Source organism: Microcaecilia unicolor, chromosome 1 (genome assembly GCF_901765095.1).
Source record: "Microcaecilia unicolor chromosome 1, aMicUni1.1, whole genome shotgun sequence".
Lineage (NCBI taxonomy): Eukaryota > Metazoa > Chordata > Amphibia > Gymnophiona > Siphonopidae > Microcaecilia > Microcaecilia unicolor.
Window position 1 is genome coordinate 301,094,521 of NC_044031.1, and position 21,272 is coordinate 301,115,792.

At 46.9% G+C, this 21,272-nt stretch overlaps 1 protein-coding gene across 1 annotated transcript in view; it reads right to left on the reverse strand.

Annotated features, from left to right (window-relative positions):
* The window catches only part of PHLPP1 (PH domain and leucine rich repeat protein phosphatase 1), a 588,343-nt gene that overhangs the window by 65,560 nt on the left and 501,511 nt on the right, over nt 1–21,272 (reverse strand). The window contains exon 13 of the mRNA XM_030207564.1: nt 803–933. Coding sequence (XP_030063424.1) covers nt 803–933 — 131 coding nt within the window. The remainder of the gene's footprint in view (nt 1–802; nt 934–21,272) is intronic.

A 21,272-nucleotide genomic window follows, 5' to 3' on the forward strand; every position in this document is an offset into this window, starting at 1 on the left:
TTTCTCTTCTTTGGTTCCTCCCACAGGTTCAGGCATCTCTGCCTGCCTCTCCCCTGCACCCTGGCATTTCTGCTTGCCTCTCCCCTCCCCTCAGGCATCTGACTCTCCGACCCCCTGAACTTGCCTCTACAGTCAGCAGCGCTCAACACAATCTGCTTCTCACTGCCTCCCTCTGTAGCATCCTGCTCCCTCTGACGGAACTTCCTATTTCCTGTGGGCAGCATGCTATACAGGAAAGCTCTGGGCTAGAAAGAAGCAGCGCGAGTTTAGCACTGCTAACTGCAAAGGCAAGTTTGGAGGGCCCCGGGGGTGGGGGTGGGGAGAGAGAGAGCATGAAATGCCAGAAGGTGGGTGGGGGAAGTGTGTGTGCGCACATGTGTATACTTTAAATTAGATCAGTGGGTCACAACTTAGTCCTCTGGACACATTCCGCCAAGCCTGGTTTTCAGGATATCCACAATGAATATGCATAGCCTGCGAATAGGTGGGAAAATGTGGGATACAAATGTAACAAATAAATACATAAAATAAATAACACAGATCTGTATATTATGGAGAAATTAAACGCCTATTCGTTGTGGAAAGTCTGTAAACACAACTCACTAGGTGTGTCAAAAGACTGGACCATGAGCCACCAGGTTTATTACATTGCTTAAGGCAGATTAATCTATGTTTTACAGAACATAGTATTAATGCATGCTTATGGAGAACAAAGATGGCTTATTTACGCCACAGACACATGGAACGATTTGCTGATTGCACCTCAGTCTTTTAGAGTACTGTAATGTGTAAATATACTCACTTTAGCAGCTCCAGGGTTCTGTGGCCCAGGGCCAGCCTGGGGTTCCCGGTCAGATCCAGTTCCTGCAGTTTTGGCGGCAGGTTTTCAGGCAGAGTAATATCACTCAGTTCATTACAACTCAGGTCCACGCACTGCAGGGACAGGAAACAACAGTCAGAGGTATCTTGGGGGAGAAGCACAGACATCTCAAAACACAGCAACAGCAAAAGGCTCCACCTCCCAGGATACCCTCATATTCCAGCTCTGTTGTGGTGCTGGGAACACAAACATCTTACTTTTAATGATGGTGATAAACTACTACATTATATGGACTCTGGAGCTTATGGAATATCTGTCCCTTTCTCCTGCTATAGATGTGGAGCCATACACATATCTGACCTTGTTATTTAAGACAGTACATGCAGCTAGACATGGATTTTGCCTATTTTAACAGAAACCTTCCATTAAAATTTTCATTTCCACTATATCAACATGATGTGGAAATATATAGGTCAAAAGAAGGGCATTTAGCTAAATGCTACTGAACCCTGTCCTAGGCAAATGCTGGTTACTTAACCTCTGCAATGGAATTTTGCATCTTAGTTTCTTCCTTGCGGCCACTGTTGCACCCTGTTTGGGCAGCTCAGGCTTTTAGGATTCTCTTTTTCTAACAGGGCTAGCCTTTGTAGAAACTAGCAGCCCTCTCCCTCTGAGATCTGACTGCAGCACTTGTACAGCATTTCTCAAGCCGGTACTGGAGTCCCCCCCTTAGCCAGTCTGATTTTCTGAATGTCCAAAAATGAATATGCACAAGACAGATTTGCATGTGCTGCCTTCATCACATGTAAATTTCTGTGCATATTTATATATTTATTGTAGATATGACTAGTCTGACCAGGTGTGCACTGCGAGCAAGGGGCACTTCACAGCTTAATATAGCCCACTGTAACATAATACAATAAAAACCCCATAAAATCAAACTCTTATCATAAAGATGATTTTAATATCATCAAGCTACTGGCAACTCTAGTAGAAAGGAGAAACAGGAAAAGAACAAAAATGTTTCAGAGAGAACGGAAATAGCAAAAACAAAGATGGCCAAGGGGGACAATATCGTTACCAGAGCCACACTCCAGGTAATTTTAGTATTGACCCAACATAGCCGTATTTCAGCATGTGCCTGCATCAGGGTCCTTATTTTTCAATGTGAGTAAACACAATTTGTTCACAAATCTTAGTCTCATAATTGGTTGATCAAAAATACTGCTACACCATTCAAAATGGCAACGAAACAGTCTGTACAAGCTCACTCATTCATGGTCGCTGCAAAGGTGAAGCAAAAGCTGGAAACGTCGACTTGCCAAAACAAAGAACAATAAAATTAATAGCCAGAATATGGCTCCAGTGACATTATCCCCCTGGCCATCTTGGCAACCCTAGTAAGCCACTTAAAGTGCAACTGAAGAACTGCACTATTAAGTGTCCCAGGCGAACCTTCAGCCTTGCACTCCCTTCACCCCCACATATATAATTAAATCTTGAAAATTAATATTGGGCATTTTGTGGGTGCGAAATGCAGAAAAGGGTTTTGTGCAGAAGCTAACCATGCTTAAAGACTTTGTTAAACACCAGTGCACAGCAAATTAAAATCAGTTGCAATGAAGCTATTAGCTATTCCTCACTGATGCAAAGAAGTGTGCAGAAGACAAAGGCTGAGCACAATACCAGGGCCTTAATGCCAAGACTGAGGCAGTGTAGAATGGTTAGCTTGTTCTTCGCAGTAGAGTCTGAGGATCTAATGCTGATTTCTTCTTTTTGCTGCAAACATTAATATCATCCACAACTTTTTCTGTGGCCTCCATGAAGAGCATGGGTTAAAAAAAAAAAAAAAAAGACAGAATGGGGTAGGTGTGCTGGAAGAGCAGAGACTGCACTCAAGGCATCTAGAGTTGCATGCAAGTCTGAGCAGAAACAAAATTGATGACATCTGTGCATGTGCTGGAATGCTATTCTGTGCATAAATAACATCAGCGCAGGGCTTTAATGCCAACTGTGTGCATCAGCCCTTTCGTCATGCAGATCTCTGCAGGGTGGGCTACTTGTTATTCAATTATTCAAACAAATGATTCTAATTAGCCAATAATTGTGCTAAGGAAACTAGAAGTTCACCTATTTCATACATTGATTCTGAATTTGTCTGATGTATATTATCATGTTTCAAGAAACAAGAAAGCGTTTAATTTATACTTTTTAAAAAATTGATTAGACTGGTTTCAGTATAAACAAGTTCATCCATAGTAAGAAACTTGTAATTCTCTTACACCTGCAGCTCACCACCTCTTAGTACTGTGTGTGTGTATATATATATATATACACACATACACATACATATATATATATATATATATATATATATATACACACACACACATACACATACATATATATACATATTTTATTTGCCCCTTGTCCCCTTTTACCCCATGACTTAATTCTTGCTGAGAAGAGGGAAATGAAAGCTGGTAGGTAAAATACATAGGAAGCACCAACCACTGATGTGACCTAGAAGTAAATGTGGATATCGGAGTAAGATGCTTAAAGGAGGGAATAAAAGTGTGTCTGTGTGTGTGTGTGTGTGTGTGTGGGGGGGGGGGGGGGGTCAGAAAAACTGCTCTCTAGGGCAACAGGAAATGCCAGGCTAGTAGTTGACGTGCACAGGCACAAAGGCGCAGAGTGAGGGCTAGAAGCAAGAGCATGTGAAGAGGTCAAGTTTATGAACAGTGAAGGAGTCCTTCTGGGACAAGCCAACTTAATTCCAGACTCCCCCCTCTGCTCAACACATACAAATGCAAATTTGATTGACTTGTATCTTAGCAAGCCTGCCCTATCTTCTTACAAGGAAGTCTAAGATTACAAATGAATGCATACAATCTGAAGAGTTTCCCACCAGTGGCTGTTCTTTCAGCACCAGTGAGATGCAGAACAAGGTGGAGCCCCAACCATAACCTCAATTTATGCAATTCCATTTGAGACGCCTAGCAGCAGGTTTAGATTTAAATGCTGTCTTTTTCAAGGAAATTAAAGCATCTCAGAGTTATAAACATATACAAATCATCATAGCAAATACAGAATGTTTACAATAGTTAAAACAATTATTAATCTGATTTAAGTCCCTTTGTATCCCAGAGGGATTAAATAACTTACCACCTACAACTCTTAACCCCAATTTATTTATAAACATCCTTGCCTCTCCAGACTTAAATAACTACCAGCCCTGAACAAAATGGAAGAACTTGAGGAAGGTGGTAGAGTGCAGCAGTCAAAATTTTTAAGTTCATTCCTTTGCATTTCTGCCACTTTCCACATCTTCCCCCTCCCCTTCACCACTACCTTTCTGTGCTTTCTTCCTAATGAGAGAGGAAGATGTAAACTGGGGCTCCACCTGAACAGAAAGGCAATGTGAATACCAGCCTGAATTTCATTTCTGAAAAACACTGCCATAGGTTTCAATTAATACAGCAAACTGAGCAACTCTGCCTTATTTCTTTAATAGTTACTTGTGTATGCTGAACATACATGCTATAACGCTCATCTTGGCATGTCTCATTTATCATTCTGAGTTTACTAAAACTGCCTTTTTTAACAATGCAAATTAAGGTGGGGTATAGTCAAAATATCCAAGGGAAGAAACTCCATATCTAATATAATAATTTGCTCCTGCAACGGTCCAATGTGTCTACCTGCGTTCGTAACCATCTCCTGACGTCACTCTCCCGCAGTAGAAGCCTGCTTGCCTGATGTTAGGAGATGGTTACAAACGCAGTGACAGACATTGGAACGTTGCAGGAGCAGCTTCAGCCCTTCCTCCATACGCACCACCATCTCCAACCAGGGCCGCCGAGAGACTGGGCTGGGCCAAGGCCGCCCCCCGGGGCCCTGCCTCTTCCGCCCTCGCCGCCACGCCCCGAGGTCGCTGCCGCCACTGCTCCCCCCCTCCACCCCCCCCAGGGTAGCCGCAGCCACTGCTCCCCCCTCCACCCCCTCCCCCGAGGTCGCCGCCACTTCCCCCCTCCGTCCACCACCGGGCTGGGCCCCCTGCATTGAAATCGAAGTCTCACCTCTGTGAAAGCAGTGCTGCAGGCAGCAGAACGCCTCCCTTCGGCCCTCCTTGCGTCCCGCCCTTGCGGAAGTTGCGTCAGACGAGGGTGGGACACAGGGAGGGAAGGAGGCCTGAAGGGAGGCGTTCAGGACGTCCAAAATGTGGACATTTCTGTGACGAGGCAGTTGAGGACGTCCAACCTTTGGACGTTTCTGCAATGGGCAGTTAAGGACGTCCAAAATTGGATGTTTCTATGAGAAAGACGTCTTTCTCATAGAAACATCCAATTTTGGACATCCTTAACTGCCCATTGCAGAAACGTCCAAAATTTGGACGTCCTCTACTGCCGCGTCGCTATACCTCCGACACCCCCTTGAAATTTAGCCATCCCTGCAACTGATGGGGGAATTGATGTGGAAGGGAGTGCCCATACACTGTCTTACACACACACTCATTATATACCCTGATTTTTGGTAATGGTACTATTAACAACATAATTGCAATTACATCATCATTATCCTAGTGCCCATTTCATTTCTTTCAGAAACGGGCCTTTTTTACTAGTAGAATAAGAAAGCATTCAATCAAAGTTTAAACATACACACAATAGTGGGCTTCAGGTTTCCTTAAGTCAAGAAATCCAGATTTTTGCTCCTTGTTAGTCTCCGAGAGCAAGGTAAAAAAAAAAAATGGATCTTAGACTTCAAATTTTTTAAAGAGAGGTCTCAGAACAGAGGGGGCACAGCAATCTGTACCATAAAAACAGAGCTAAAAAACAAAACAGCACTTTTCCTGATGGATTCTCAGTAAGCACAAAGATGACTCAGAAGGACTAACCTGTGGCTGTTGGGTGATCAAAACTGACAAAGAGGGACTTGTTAGTGAGGCAAGATATTCTGGACCGCTAGTATGAAGATCTGTGTGTGTTAAAGTTAAGATCTTAAATTTAATTTTATACTCAATAGGTAACCAGTGTAATTTAAGAAATAGGGGAGACACACAATCTCTTCATTTGGAATTCCATAGAACCTTAGCCACAGTATTTTGAAACGTTTGTAGCCTTTTGTAGTTCAGTTTTTGAAATGCCCGTATGAACAGCATAGTCAAAACACAATCCTACAAAAATATGTGAAATCATGTACTCTGAACATCCAGACATTGGAAAGGACATCTCCATGCCATCAGCCAATGCTTTAGCTCAGTTTTTTTCAAGGTAAGTGTGGCATTAATATTTTACCTTCAAACACACCTGTAGTTCCACAAGATTCAACACCCAGTTTTCTCTTCTCTACTTAGTCTGTTTTCACTACCAGAAGCCTTATCTATGAAGCCTACTTATTTCCCCACTAGAAGAAGTTCCATCTTCTTGGTTAAAATCCAGCCTCCAAGGTTTGTTTCCCCTGGCTCTGAGTTTAGCTTGTAATACTCTTTCTACTGGGTTTGTTCCCTTCTGTGTGAAAGCATGCCATTGTTCCACTAAAAAAAAAAAAAAAAAAAAATCTACTTTAGACCCCCTTAAAACTACCACCTGGTTTCTAATCTCTCTTTTTTTGTCAAAACTCAAAAATAATTTACACCCAACTACTTTCATTTGTTAAATTAGGGTACATCATCCTCGTCAAGCGGGCTTTCGCAGTCATCACAGTACAGAAACAGTGATTACATCTTTGAGTGACCTCCACTGAAGTCGCAACAAAGGTGACATTGTCCTTTGTGGTCTCTTTAGACCTTTCAGCAGCTTTCAACTTGGTTGACCATACATAATTGCTTTCTCATCTTGGCTTTATTGGTCTTTCTGGTACAGTGCTTAACTGGTTCTCATCTTATCTGATTGCTCATTTTCAGATCTTACAGCCTCTGATACTTTTCCCAGTCTTCTTCATCCTGTGGAGTCCCCTTAGGCTCCATTCTGTCTCCTTTAAATGTCAGAGTTTCTTCTTTTGTTTCCAACATATCCCCTCACGATTGATTTTAATTTATGCATTTCATATATCGCAAATAGAGCCAATACTAAACAATTTGAGCTGACAGCAGAGAGGGAGAAGGAAGGTGAAAATAGGGAGTCAGTCAGAAGTTCGGTAAAGAAGGAAATAATTAAGTTGGGGAGGAGTCAAAGGAGATAGAGAGGTTTTGAGGAGAGCTTTAAAAGACTGAAGAGAGGAAGCAGACCTAAGGAAGGAGGGGAGGAATTCTAGAGCTTGGGACCAAGATAGCTGAAAGCAGGGGCGTATCTGGACTCCGGCGGTAGGGGGGGGCCAGAGCCAGAGGGAGGGGGCACATTTTAGCGCCCCCCCCCGCCCCCGCCGCCGCCGCCGCCGCCGCCGCCGAGCCCCCACCGCCACCAATAACTTAGTCTCTCCACCCCCCTCCCGCCGCCAACCCTCCCCCGCTGCCGTTCTTACTTTTGCTGGCGGGGGACCCCAACCCCCGCCAGCCGAGGTCTGCTTCCACCTGCCGCTGCCTTCAAAACTTCTTCTTCAGCCGGCGGGGGACCCCAAACCCCCGCCAGCCGCCCCGCGCTGTTTAAAATTCATCTTCGGCCTCCGTGGCCGTGCTGCTGGGATAGGCGGCGCTGTTGAAATCCACTTCGGAGTCTGACGTCGTTGTACGTTGTACGTGCTGCGACGTCAGACTCCGAAGTGGATTTCAACAGCGCCGCCTATCCCAGCAGCACGGCCACGGAGGCCGAAGATGAATTTTAAACAGCGCGGGGCGGCTGGCGGGGGTTTGGGGTCCCCCGCCGGCTGAAGAAGAAGTTTTGAAGGCAGCGGCAGGTGGAAGCAGACCTCGGCTGGCGGGGGTTGGGGTCCCCCGCCAGCAAAAGTAAGAACGGCAGCGGGGGAGGGTTGATGGCGGTAGGGGGGGCCAGGGCAAAATCTGCGGGGGCCCAGGCCCCTGAGGCCCCACGCAGATATGCCCCTGGCTGAAAGTGGTGCTGCGCGAGATAGGTGTAATGCCAGGGGAGGGGAGGGGACGGCACAGCAGAGCAGAGGACCGAAGGAGATGAGGGGGAGAGTACAGGATATATGATTGATATACATGGGGTCAGGAGGAGAGGAACCTTTGAAAGCTAGCAGCATCAATCGTCAATAGTTTTTAAATTAATATGGAAATTGAGACACACTAGAGTATGTTTTGAAGTAAACTTCTTCCAGCTAATTGTTCAGATTTTACTATTATCACATTTGGACTACTGTAACATTATTTATGTTGGATTTAGTGCCTCAATTCACCAAAAACTGCAGCTTATTTGATTTTTAAGTCCTCCAAGTTTGAAAGTGCATTACTGTTGATCAATAAATTGCATTGATTGCCAACTATTGCTTTGCAATATATATCTTTAATTGCAATAAGTGGAAAGAATTATTTAAAATTCAAGACACTACCTTGCTCCTCAGTTCCCTTTGTATCAGGGTGTCACAGATTACAATTTTCCACTCTGCTTTCTTACCAAGCAGTTAAGTGGTAGAATATGCTACCACAATTCATACATTCATTGCCAGTATCCAAAATATTCAAGGAGCTCTTTGAATATTTTGGATACTGGCAATAAAAGAATCATCTAGTTCCCATATTTGACTGACTCCACTTTTTGTTTCATCTATGGTTCATTCCTTCTGTGGAGATTTTTTCAGTCTTTGTTTTGTATTATTACCACAATTCATTACTCATCATTCCATAAAACGTTGCAGACTTGGTTATATCATACATTTGTTACTTATGAATAGTTTTGTGAGTTTGCAGAGTCAATTGTTCCTGGGATGTTCTATGATCTACAGTATGCCCTATTCTTGATATGTAAGTCACACTGAACTAAGATTTTGGTATATGTGGTCTAGAAGTATCAATTGTAATGTAATATAACTTGTAATAGATGTGAGAGGAAACAGGGAGCCAGTGTTCAGAAAAGAGCAGGGGCACAACATGACCAAATTGGTGGACATAGTGGATCAATTTGACGAACACAGACTGAATCAGTTGTAAAAAGTTTTAGGGAATAGAGGGGAAAGGCCAGCAGAGCTGTAGTAATCAAGGTGCAAGATTAGTAGGGCAAGGACAAGAGAACGAATGGAGTAAGGGGAGAGGAAAGGGCAAATGGAGCGAATGCAGTGGAAGGCAAAGCAGAATGAATTTTGATCAAGTACCTAAAGCACAGAGGATGGTTGTCAATAATGGGATAAGGGGGCAGGAAAGAGTAGGGATTAGGGAAAATGATGGACTTGCACTTAGAAGTATTGAGGAAAAGCTTGCTATCTTTCAGCCAAGAGTTAACAGAATTGAGGCAGGAACTGAGCGCAATGAAAGGGGGGGAGGAGGAGCCAGACTTCATAAAGAATTTGTCATCTGCATAGCTGAAAGGCACACCACCTCCTCAGTCTTGGATAACAGTTAACAGGGGGGCCAGAAAAATATTGAAGAGGACAGAGGAGAGAATGGAACCTTGGGGGACACCAGACTGAAGCGGAAAGACAGAAGAGGAAGAACCTGAGTGAGTTGGAATGAACCGATGGTGAGATAACTAGTAAACCAGGTAAGGACTGAAGAGAGACGCCAACAGACCAAAGGCGACGGAGAAGAAGAGTGATCAACTAAGTCACAGGCAGAGGACATATCAAGGGAGACAATGATGATGGAATGGTGCTGATTTAGGGAGGCTTGAATACTGTAATGCAGGGCCAGGAGAAGGGTCTCAGTTCTATGGCCGACCCAAAAGCCAGCCTGAAGGTGTAAGATAAACTGTTCTATAAAAGTTTCAAGTTGAATAAGGATAATTTTTCCAGGAGTTTAACAAAGAATGGAAAGTAGGAGGGAAGGGAGGGACCCAAATAGTTTTTTTTTAAGGAGGAGGGTGGCAAGTGCATGATTCCAAGAAAAAGGGACATGCCCTAGCAAAATGCTGGCCTGAAGAAGAGGGAGGAGGAGGGAGAGGAGAAGCTGGTATATAAGAGGGAGACCTTTGAAATCCAGGTGTCTGTTGTGAGTTGGCAAGGGCAGGCAGAGGCAGCAGGTTGGGATCATAGGAGGGGGAGTTGGTGGCCACAGGGGACAGCCGATAGAAAATTTGAAAGAGGGCTTGGGTGCGATTCATAGAAGCAGGTTTAGCTATTTTAATGGTGGTGAAAAACTCAGAGAGATGGGTCTGATAATGCTTGGAACAGGATTATCTATCTGCTCTTGCCTTCTGGCTAACTTCTCAAAAGTTACTCTTGAACACAGATAAAACAGTAGTCTGTTGGGTTACTGATCCACTATTTCAACCAAACATTAAACCAATACTCTGAGCTTCCTCTTTTTCCAGGACTTTCATTCAAATATTTAAGTCTTTAGTTTAATTCTACCACATCCTTTACAAGACAATTTTCAGAAGTGGTCAAATCCAGCTTTGCTACCTTACACATTCTTCGATAGTTACGTGACATTTTGGACTTTTCTGCATGTCACACAGTTTGTCATCCCCTATTGATGTTTCGTTTGGATTACTGCAACTCTGTTTATGCCGATCTGACAGTTTCACAGATCAAATGTCTTCAAACCCTTCAGAATACAGCTGCTGGATTACGTTAGAGCCAGAAAAACCAACCATACCACTCCACTTTTCTCTCAAATTTACTGGCTCCCCATTTATAACTGAATCCAATTTAAAGGTCTATTTTTGACACACAAAGCCTACCTTGGACAGCCCTTATATCTGGACACCTTAACTATTCCCTACATGCCCTCCCTTCTGGATTCTAATTGTCTGGTTCTTCTTAGTCCCAAAGTGGCACATTATGAAATCAACAAATTCAGTTTTCTTCTTCCTTTCACCCAAATTAAGGATTGACCTCCCTCCTTGCATCCATAACGAACTGTCCTTGCCTAAACTTAACACACTGCTTAAAACCCACTTATTTACCTTACCCTTTATTTCTACTCCTAAAGAATTTGATTTCGTCATACTTTAGATTTAGCTGACATGTGTAACTAGCTTCACTGCACTGAATGGTTTTATTTTACTCATTGTATCATGTGCTCTTGTGTGATTGTTGTCCACTTTCCCATTTAACATATGGCATTCCTTTCCTGTTTTTAATGTTTTATACTTAGAATTGTATACCATCTAGATCTGCAAGTCAGTACTGACAGTAAAACAAGTTCAATAAAGACCTAAATAACTATGTACTGACTGGATTTTGTAGACAGCCATTAAAAAAAAACATGTCAAAACTGATGAAATTTGATGAGAAAAGGTAAGTTTGGAGCCTAATCTTACTTCTAAATATTTAAACTTACTGACAGGCTGGTGAGGACAGGTGACATAGCTGCAAGTGTGGTATGCCCAGTGATCCAACAAGCGGTTGTTTTTCCTGGGTTCAGAACGAAGTAATGTTCTCTTAACCAGTTTGCAACCCTCCCCAAACAGATTTGTAAAAGCTGTAAGTCAAGGTTTACAACAGAGGTGTAATGAATGAGGATTGACAGTTGTCAGAAGCATATACTAAAGGCCCTGACCTGAAATGTCTGATGTGCCCTGCTTGCTGGCATGAGTTTCATTGCTGTTGCTGCCACTTCCACTTTAGTTTTTCTGTTGAACTTTATAAAGCAAGACCCATTCATGCTGTACTTGACCCAAGCGTTTTTTTTAATCATTTCAAACAAAACTCAAATATTGCCTGAGAAAATGTGATATACCATTTAATGTACAACAAATACGCACAGCAAAGTTTCACAGTTAAAGAGAATAAAACAAGTGGGAAAAGCATGCAGAGCACAGGTCACAGAATTCTGTGTATCTGTATTGCCTCCGACTCTCTCTCTCTCTCTCTGATCTAAAGGGAAAAGGATGGGATACCCAAACATTCTGTTGGCTTAGAAAGAACACAATGAAATTAAATGTAATAATACATCTGACCATTAAATATTGCTGTCATATTTCAAAGGATGGATTTTACAACTTAGTCATGGGATATAACTGTCCCATAGCAAGAGGTACTGCTGTGATTCTCTACAACTAAGTGACAGTATATAGAGCAACTAGCAGGAAACTATACTGCTAAATCATTAGGTGTCACCATACATACCTATATGTTTGTTACTAGTTTTCTGAATAGAATTAACAAAGAAAATTTAAAAAATGCATCTGAATCATCAGAGATGGGGGTGCCTGGTGGTGAAAGCACGTGAAACATGCCTCAGAATTAATTCCAATCACCATATGTGGTTGTATTTTGATCTATGTTGCCTGTGTGTGTGTGTGTGATCAGGAGAGTCCCTGGAGTAGCCTAGTGGTTGGTGTAGTGCATTGTAGAGAAGGGGATCCAGACTCATATCCCTCTCAACTTGTGGTGGAAAGTGTGAGCAGTCCAAAACCCACCAAAAACCTACTGTACCTACAAATAGGTGACACCTGCAGGCATAAGAGCTATTGCAGTGGTGTGCAGTTGGGAGCAGTAGGTTTTGGAGGGCTCCCCATACAATATAAAGGGGTAATGGTGAGGTGTGTACCTGGGTGAAGTCCACTGCAACACCCCCTAGGATTCTCCACTGCTCTGATGGGATGTCTGTGTGGTCAGTCAAATAAGAATGCTGGCCACATAGGGTGTTACCTTCTATGGCTAAGTGGAAAATACTGTGATGATGTACAGCACTGCGTATGCCTTGTAGCGCTATAGAAGTGATAAGTAGTAGTAGTAGTAGTAGTAGTAGTAATTATAGGATTTTCTGGATGAGAAAAAAATTAAAAATTCTGTAACATGAAGTATCTGAAGGAGGATGTGAAGTTCTCTCAGTGTACAGCAATTATCCTTAACTTGAGAAACTGCATCCCTCACCTTACCACCACCCTGAGAGGGAGCACCTGTGAGACAATCATAAAGGTCATTACATAATCCAGAAACTTGAATCCAAGCAATTCTTCTGGCAGCTATGGAAGCTGCCGATATACGAGAGGTGCTGTAAAATGAATGTTTCTTATAAGATGGAATGTAGTTTCAGAATAGCAGATAAGGATTCTGGAAGAGTAGTAGACTTTGAATCTAAGGTTTGGTAGAGTGGAGGAGTAGCTTAGTGGTTAGTGCAGTGGGCTTTGATTCTGGTGAACTGGGTTCGATTCCCACTGCAGCTCTTTGTGACTCTGGGCAAGTCACTTAACCCTGCACTGCCCCAGGTACAAAATAAGTACTTGTCTATAATATGTAAACCAATTGTAAGTATATCAAGTCCCACCCCCTTTCCCCCTCTGGAGTGCTGATAGCAAAGAATCTGTAATTGGTAGCAACAATTTTGTAAGCTAGCATGGCTCCAGAACAAAAAAACAGTTTCTGCCTATATCTAAAGGTTTTGCATCTTTCCCTAGAGGAATTAAAAAACATGATTTTGACGTTTTGGATTTATTTAAAACGTGTCAAGAACCACAGAGTGGTGTTTTAGCTGTGGTTTATTGGGTACCGGTGCAGTTTGCACCTTATATTCTGTTTCAAGTCACTTAAAATAGGTTGTAATGAATCAGGGTTTTGCTAAATCTTGGATTGTATGCCTTGTAGTACTGACTGAATAGCCATAGCTACTGGACCTGTATGTGTATCAATAGCTTTTAGAACATATTCCAAGTCCATTTTATTCATAGAAGTAATCTCAGCCCCCACTGCAAATTCCTTCAGTATTTTTTGTATGTGCGCTGCAGTTTATATAGCGAATGCTACATACCTGTAGAAGGTATTCTCCGAGGACAGCAGGCTGATTGTTCTCACTGATGGGTGACGTCCACGGCAGCCCCTCCAATCGGAATCTTCACTAGCAAAGTCCTTTGCTCGCCCGCGCGCACCGCGCATGCGCGGCCCTCTTCCCGCCCGAAACCGGCTCGAGCCGGCCAGTCTCATATGTAGCAAGACAAAGACAATGGAAGACACAACTCCAAAGGGGAGGCGGGCGGGTTTGTGAGAACAATCAGCCTGCTGTCCTCGGAGAATACCTTCTACAGGTATGTAGCATTCGCTTTCTCCGAGGACAAGCAGGCTGCTTGTTCTCACTGATGGGGTATCCCTAGCCCCCAGGCTCACTCAAAACAACAACCATGGTCAATTGGGCCTCGCAATGGCGAGGACATAACTGAGATTGACCTAAAAAATTTACCAACTAACTGAGAGTGCAGCCTGGAACAGAACAAACAGGGCCCTCGGGGGGTGGAGTTGGATCCTAAAGCCCAAACAGGTTCTGAAGAACTGACTGCCCGAACCGACTGTCGCGTCGGGTATCCTGCTGCAGGCAGTAATGAGATGTGAATGTGTGGACAGATGACCACGTCGCAGCTTTGCAAATTTCTTCAATGGAGGCTGACTTCAAGTGGGCTACCGACGCAGCCATGGCTCTAACATTATGAGCTGTGACATGACCCTCAAGAGCCAGCCCCGCCTGGGCGTAAGTGAAGGAAATGCAATCTGCTAGCCAATTGGATATGGTGCGTTTCCCCACAGCCACTCCCCTCCTATTGGGATCAAAAGAAACAAACAATTGGGCGGACTGTCTGTTGGGCTGTGTCCGCTCCAGATAGAAGGCCAATGCTCTCTTGCAGTCCAATGTGTGCAGCTGACGTTCAGCAGGGCAGGAATGAGGACGGGGAAAGAATGTTGGCAAGACAATTGACTGGTTCAGATGGAACTCCGACACGACCTTTGGCAAGAACTTAGGGTGAGTGCGGAGGACTACTCTGTTATGATGAAATTTGGTGTAAGGGGCCTGGGCTACCAGGGCCTGAAGCTCACTGACTCTACGAGCTGAAGTAACTGCCACCAAGAAAATGACCTTCCAGGTCAAGTACTTCAGATGGCAGGAATTCAGTGGCTCAAAAGGAGGTTTCATCAGCTTGGTGAGAACGACATTGAGATCCCATGACACTGTAGGAGGCTTGACAGGGGGCTTTGACAAAAGCAAACCTCTCATGAAGCGAACAACTAAAGGCTGTCCCGAGATCGGCTTACCTTCCACATGGTAATGGTATGCACTGATTGCACTAAGGTGAACCCTTAGAGTTGGTCTTGAGGCCAGACTCAGACAAGTGCAGAAGGTATTCAAGCAGGGTCTGTGTAGGACAAGAGCGAGGATCTAGGGCCTTGCTGTCACACCAGACGGCAAACCTCCATCATAGAAAGAAGTAACTCCTCTTAGTGGAATCTTTCCTGGAAGCAAGCAAGACACGGGAGACACCCTCTGACAGACCCAAAGAGGCATAGTCTACGCTCTCAACATCCAGGCCGTGAGAGCCAGGGACCGGAGGCTGGGATGCAGAAGAGCCCCTTCGTCCTGCGTGATGAGGGTCGGAAAACACTCCAATCTCCACGGTTCTTCGGAGGATAACTCCAGAAGAAGAGGGAACCAGATCTGACGCGGCCAAAAGGGAGCAATCAGAATCATGGTGCCTCGGTCTTGCTTGAGTTTCAACAAAGTCTTCCCCACCAGAGGAATGGGAGGATAAGCATACAGCAGGCCCTCCCCCCAATGCAGGAGGAAGGCATCCGATGCCAGTCTGCCGTGGGCCTGAAGCCTGGAACAGAACTGAGGGACTTTGTGGTTTGCTCGAGATGCGAAGAGATCCACCAAGGGGGTGCCCCACGCTTGGAAGATCTGGCGCACCACTCGGGAATTGAGCGACCACTCGTGAGGTTGCATAATCCTGCTCAACCTGTCGGCCAGACTGTTGTTTACGCCTGCCAGATATGTGGCTTGGAGCACCATGCCGTGACGGCGAGCCCAGAGCCACATGCTGACGGCTTCCTGACACAGGGGGCCAGATCCGGTGCCCCCCTGCTTGTTGACGTAGTACATGGCAACCTGGTTGTCTGTCTGAATTTGGATAATTTGGTGGGACAGCCGATCTCTGAAAGCCTTCAGAGCGTTGCAGATCGCTCGTAACTCCAGAAGATTGATCTGCAGATCGCGTTCCTGGAGGGACCAGCTTCCTTGGGTGTGGAGCCCATCGACATGAGCTCCCCAGCCCAGGAGAGACGCATCCGTTGTCAGCACTTTTTGTGGCTGAGGAATTTGGAAAGGACGTCCCAGAGTCAAATTGGACCAAATCGTCCACCAATACAGGGATTTGAGAAAACTCGTGGACAGGTGGATCACGTCTTCTAGATCCCCAGCAGCCTGAAACCACTGGGAAGCTAGGGTCCATTGAGCAGATCTCATGTGAAGGCGGGCCATGGGAGTCACATGAACTGTGGAGGCCATGTGGCCCAGCAATCTCAACATCTGCCGAGCTGTGATCTGCTGTGACGCTCGTACCCGCGAGACGAGGGACAACAAGTTGCTGGCCCTCGCCTCTGGGAGGTAGGCGCGAGCTGTCTGAGAATCCAGCAGAGCTCCTATGAACTCGAGTTTCTGCACTGGGAGGAGATGGGACTTTGGGTAATTTATCACAAACCCCAGTAGCTCCAGGAGGCGAATAGTCATCTGCATGGACTGCAGGGCTCCTGCCTCGGATGTGTTCTTCACCAGCCAATCGTCGAGATATGGGAACACGTGCACCCCCAGCCTGCGAAGTGCCGCTGCTACTACAGCCAAGCACTTTGTGAACACCCTGGGCGCAGAAGCGAGCCCAAAGGGTAGCACACAGTACTGGAAGTGACGTGTGCCCAGCTGAAATCGCAGATACTGTCTGTGAGCTGGCAGTATCGGGATGTGTGTATAGGCATCCTTCAAGTCCAGAGAGCATAGCCAATCGTTTTTCTGAATCATGGGAAGGAGGGTGCCCAGGGAAAGCATCCTGAACTTTTCTTTTACGAGATATTTGTTCAGGGCCCTTAGGTCTAGGATGGGACGCATCCCCCCTGTTTTCTTTTCCACAAGGAAGTACCTGGAATAGAATCCCAGCCCCTCTTGCCCGGATGGCACGGGCTCGACCGCATTGGCGCTGAGAAGGGCGGAGAGTTCCTCTGCAAGTACCTGCTTGTGCTGGAAGCTGTAAGACTGAGCTCCCGGTGGACAATTTGGAGGTTTGGAGGCCAAATTGAGGGTGTATCCTTGCCGGACTATTTGCAGAACCCACTGATCGGAGGTTATGAGAGGCCACCTTTGGTGAAAAGCTTTCAACCCCCCCCCCCCGACTGGCAGGTCGCCCGGCACTGACACTTGGATGTCGGCTATGCTCTGCTGGAGCCAGTCAAAAGCCCGTCCCTTGCTTTTGCTGGGGAGCCGAGGGGCCTTGCTGAGTCGCACGCTGCTGACGAGAGCGAGCGCGCTGGGGCTTAGCCTGGGCCACAGGCTGTCGAGAAGGAGGATTGTACCTACGCTTGCCAGAAGAGTAGGGACCAGTCTTCCTTCCCCCGAAAAATCTTCTACCTGTAGAGGTAGATGCTGAAGGCTGCCGGCGGGAGAACTTGTCGAATGCGGTATCCCGCTGGTGGAGATGCTCTACCACCTGTTCGACCTTCTCTCCAAAAATATTGTCCGCACGGCAAGGCGAGTCCGCAATCCGCTGCTGGAGTCTATTCTCCAGGTCGGAGGCACGCAGCCATGAGAGCCTGCGCATCACCACACCTTGAGCAGCGGCCCTGGACGCAACATCAAAGGTGTCATACACCCACCCCTCTGGCCAGGAATTTTCTGCACGCCTTCAGCTGCCTGACCACCTCCTGAAATGGCTTGGCTTGCTCAGGAGGGAGCGCATCAACCAAGCCCGCCAACTGCCGCACATTGTTCCGCATGTGTATGCTCGTGTAGAGCTGGTAAGACTGGATTTTGGCCACGAGCATAGAAGAATGGTAGGCCTTCCTCCCAAAGGAGTCTAAGGTTCTAGAGTCTTTGCCCGGGGGCGCCGAAGCATGCTCCCTAGAACTCTTAGCCTTCTTTAGGGCCAAATCCACAACTCCAGGGTCATGAGGCAACTGGGTGCGCATCAGCTCTGGGTCCCCATGGATCCGGTACTGGGACTCGATCTTCTTGGGAATGTGGGGATTAGTTAGAGGTTTTGTCCAGTTCGCAAGCAATGTCTTTTTTAGGACATGGTGCAAGGGAACAGTGGACGCTTCCTTAGGTGGAGAAGGATAGTCCAGGAGCTCAAACATTTCAGCCCTGGGCTCGTCCTCCACAACCACCGGGAAGGGGATGGCCGTAGACATCTCCCGGACAAAGGAAGCGAAAGACAGACTCTCAGGAGAGGGAGTGGGATTGGAAGGAAGACCCTCAGACTCCTCGTCAGAGAAATATCTGGGGTCTTCTTCCTCTTCCCACGAGGCCTCACCCTCGGTGTCAGACACAAGCTCACGGACCTGTGTCTGCAACCGTGCCCGACTCGACTCCGTGGAGCCACGTCCACGATGGGGGCGTCGAGAGGTAGACTCCCTCGCCCGCATCGGCGAAGCTCCCTCCGCCGACGCAGTCGGGGAGCCTTCCTGGGAGGCGACGGCAGCCGGCACCGCATGCGGCACTGATGCCGGAGACCTCACCTCGGGTGATGGGCCAGCCGGCGCCACGCTCGACGGTACCGGCGGCGCAAGCACCGCCGGTACCGGAGGGGTAGGGCGCAACAGCTCTCCCAGAATCTCTGGGAGAACGGCCCGGAGGCTCTCGTTCAGAGCGGCTGCAGAGAAAGGCATGGAAGTCGATGCAGGCGTCGACGTCAGAACCTGATCCGGGCGTGGAGGCTGTTCCGGGCTGTCCAGAGTGGAGCGCATCGACACCTCCTGAACAGAGGGTGAGCGGTCCTCTCGGTGCCGATGCCTGCTGGGTGCCGACTCCCTCGGCGACCCAGAGCTCTCGGTACCGACACGGGAAGGGGACCGGTGACGATGCTTCTTCGACTTCTTGGAACGAAGCATGTCACCGGAGCTTCCCGGTACCGACGAGGAGGACGTAGAATCCAGCCGTCGCTTCCTCGGGGCCGAGGCCGAAGGAGGTCGGTCTCGGGGGGGGCTGTACCGCAGGAGCCCTCAGGGTAGGGGGAGACCCACCCGGAGGCTCACCGCCACCAGCAGGGGAATGGACAGCCCTGACCTGCACTCCCGACGATGCACCACAGTCCGACGACATCAGCAGACGAGGTCCCGGTACCACCGACGTCGATGCAGCTATCCGATGTCTCGGCGCCGATGCAGAGGGCCGATGCCTCGATGCACTCGATGCACTGGCGGCCGAGGATGAAGCTCTGGACGCTGAAGACGTCGATGCACTCGATACCCCCGGTGCCGATGCCGACGAAGAGCCCGAGAACAAAACGTTCCACTGGGCCAATCTCGCTACCTGAGTCCGCCTTTGCAAAAGGGAACACAGACTACAGGCCTGAGGGCGGTGCTCGGCCCCCAGACACTGAAGACACGACGCGTGCCTGTCAGTGAGCGAGATTACCCGGGCGCACTGGGTGCACTTCTTGAAGCCGCTGGAAGGCTTCGATGTCATGGGCAGAAAAATCACGCCTGCGAAATCAAAATCCGAAATGGCGAAAATGAGCACCAAAACTTTGAGGGAGAAAAATCTCGACCGAGGCCGAAAGAGGCCTACCCCGACGACGAAAGAAAACTTACCGGGGCAAAATCTGAAAATACGGGAAGGGGCAAACGAAAACCAAGGGGGCTTCCGGAACACTTCCCGAACAGTTTGAAGGATTTTCCGAAGAAAAACACGTCGAAAAAAAGGACGCGCGAGGTCGACTTTCCGGGGCTCGACACGGCGAAAACACGACCATACCGAGTGCGGACGAAAGAAGACTGGCCGGCTCGAGCCGGTTTCGGGTGGGAAGAGGGCCGTGCATGCGCGGTGCGCGCGGGCGCGCGAGGGCTAGCAAAGGACTTTGCTAGTGAAGATTCCGATTGGAGGGGCTGCCGTGGACGTCACCCATCAGTGAGAACAAGCAGCCTGCTTGTCCTCGGAGAACTACATGTCTTGAGCATCTGGGTCAGGTTATAGGGTTGTGCTGGTAGAAGGGGTAGCAGCATGGTGGTCTGTAGGGTCAGGAACCTCAGGTTCTTCATCTGAAGAAAGTGATTCTACTGAACTAGTGGGTGAATCCTGCCAATCAGATCACTGAGAAGAGGTGCTGCATAGTCTGAAGGAAGGTGTCAGCAAGGGAATTTGTGGCACAGGAAAGAATGCAGGAGCAGGTGACTGAGGAAAGAGTTGAGGAGAGCCTTGATAAATAGAACCTTGCAAGGAAGGTTGTCTTAATACCTTCTGAAAAAGTAGACAAGCTGCATCTCAAGTAACCCGAGGTGCCGCAGAGGGCTGAACCTCCTGCATGCTATTTGTTTAGGTTCCAGACGTAGATAAGAACTTAGAGTTTCTCTCCCTCCTGAAGATTTATTTTGCAGTTTTTTTTTTTAGCTTTGTCAATAATGGAGAAGGCACAACTGATTGAACAGTCATGGGGGATGGAGTGAAGTGGCGTGGCAAGAGCTTTTGATATTATGATTATGCTGTAATAAGTACTTGTAATAGAACAAAAAAGTGAGGACAGCTGAAGGAGGAAGTCAAAAAGTCTAATATAACAGCTAAAAAAAAAAAAAACGATCCGACACAGCCATGTTTCGGCTCCAAGGCCTGCATCAGGGGTCTATTAAATCTCTTGTGTTTGGCTGATGGCTTAATCAAGAGAAAAGTAGCTGTTAGGCTTCCTTAGCTGAGAAAATCTAGTACTGCTGTACACCATAACAGCAGAACACATCTATGACGTCACCAACGTAAAAACTTAAGTACTTGTGCCATGATTAAAACCATGAGAATTTTGAAAGTTCAGCCGAGGCTAAAACTGAAAGTTTAGTATGTGACTCAGCATTTGATGACTCGCTAGTGCATTTTGGTGCTTTAATCATGTGCTCTATGTTGTGGGTCCCCTTTGATTTTGAGGGTTTCTCCTTAGAAAGGGAACCCTGAGGAGTAATGCTGGTGGTGCAGGAACCCACTGGTACTCGAGAAGAGCCCACAGTGTCCACATTAGAGTGTTACCAGATTGAAGTCCCACAGGTACATTAATTAGGCCTTTGGGTCAGCACATACTGTTTCCACAGTATTTAGATGTAAATTCAGCTTTTCCATTTCTCTGAGAGGACAGCGCCTGCTGAGCAGTGTGTGTGTGTGTGTGTGGGGGGGGGGGGGGGGGGAAAGAACAGAGGTGCTAATTCATATCAGCAAGGTAAGAAGAGCAGCCATGCATATCATTGATGGAAGTGTTTGACTACCGATTAAAGAGGGCAGCTCTGCACAGTCAGACAGCAGTAGAAACTAACCAGTGTATCTGCATTATCCTGTGGACAAAGAGGAAAGCCATCCTACACCCAAACTGCTACTAAAGTTAGCTGGCAGCTCTGGTGAATCTTTAGGTATTTTAAATTTGGTTCTCTGAAAGCATTTTTTACTCAAAAGTACCAGCTTTTGTTCACTAAGGACTGGTTATCCACTCTAAGGGTCTTATGAATTTTTTTAGTA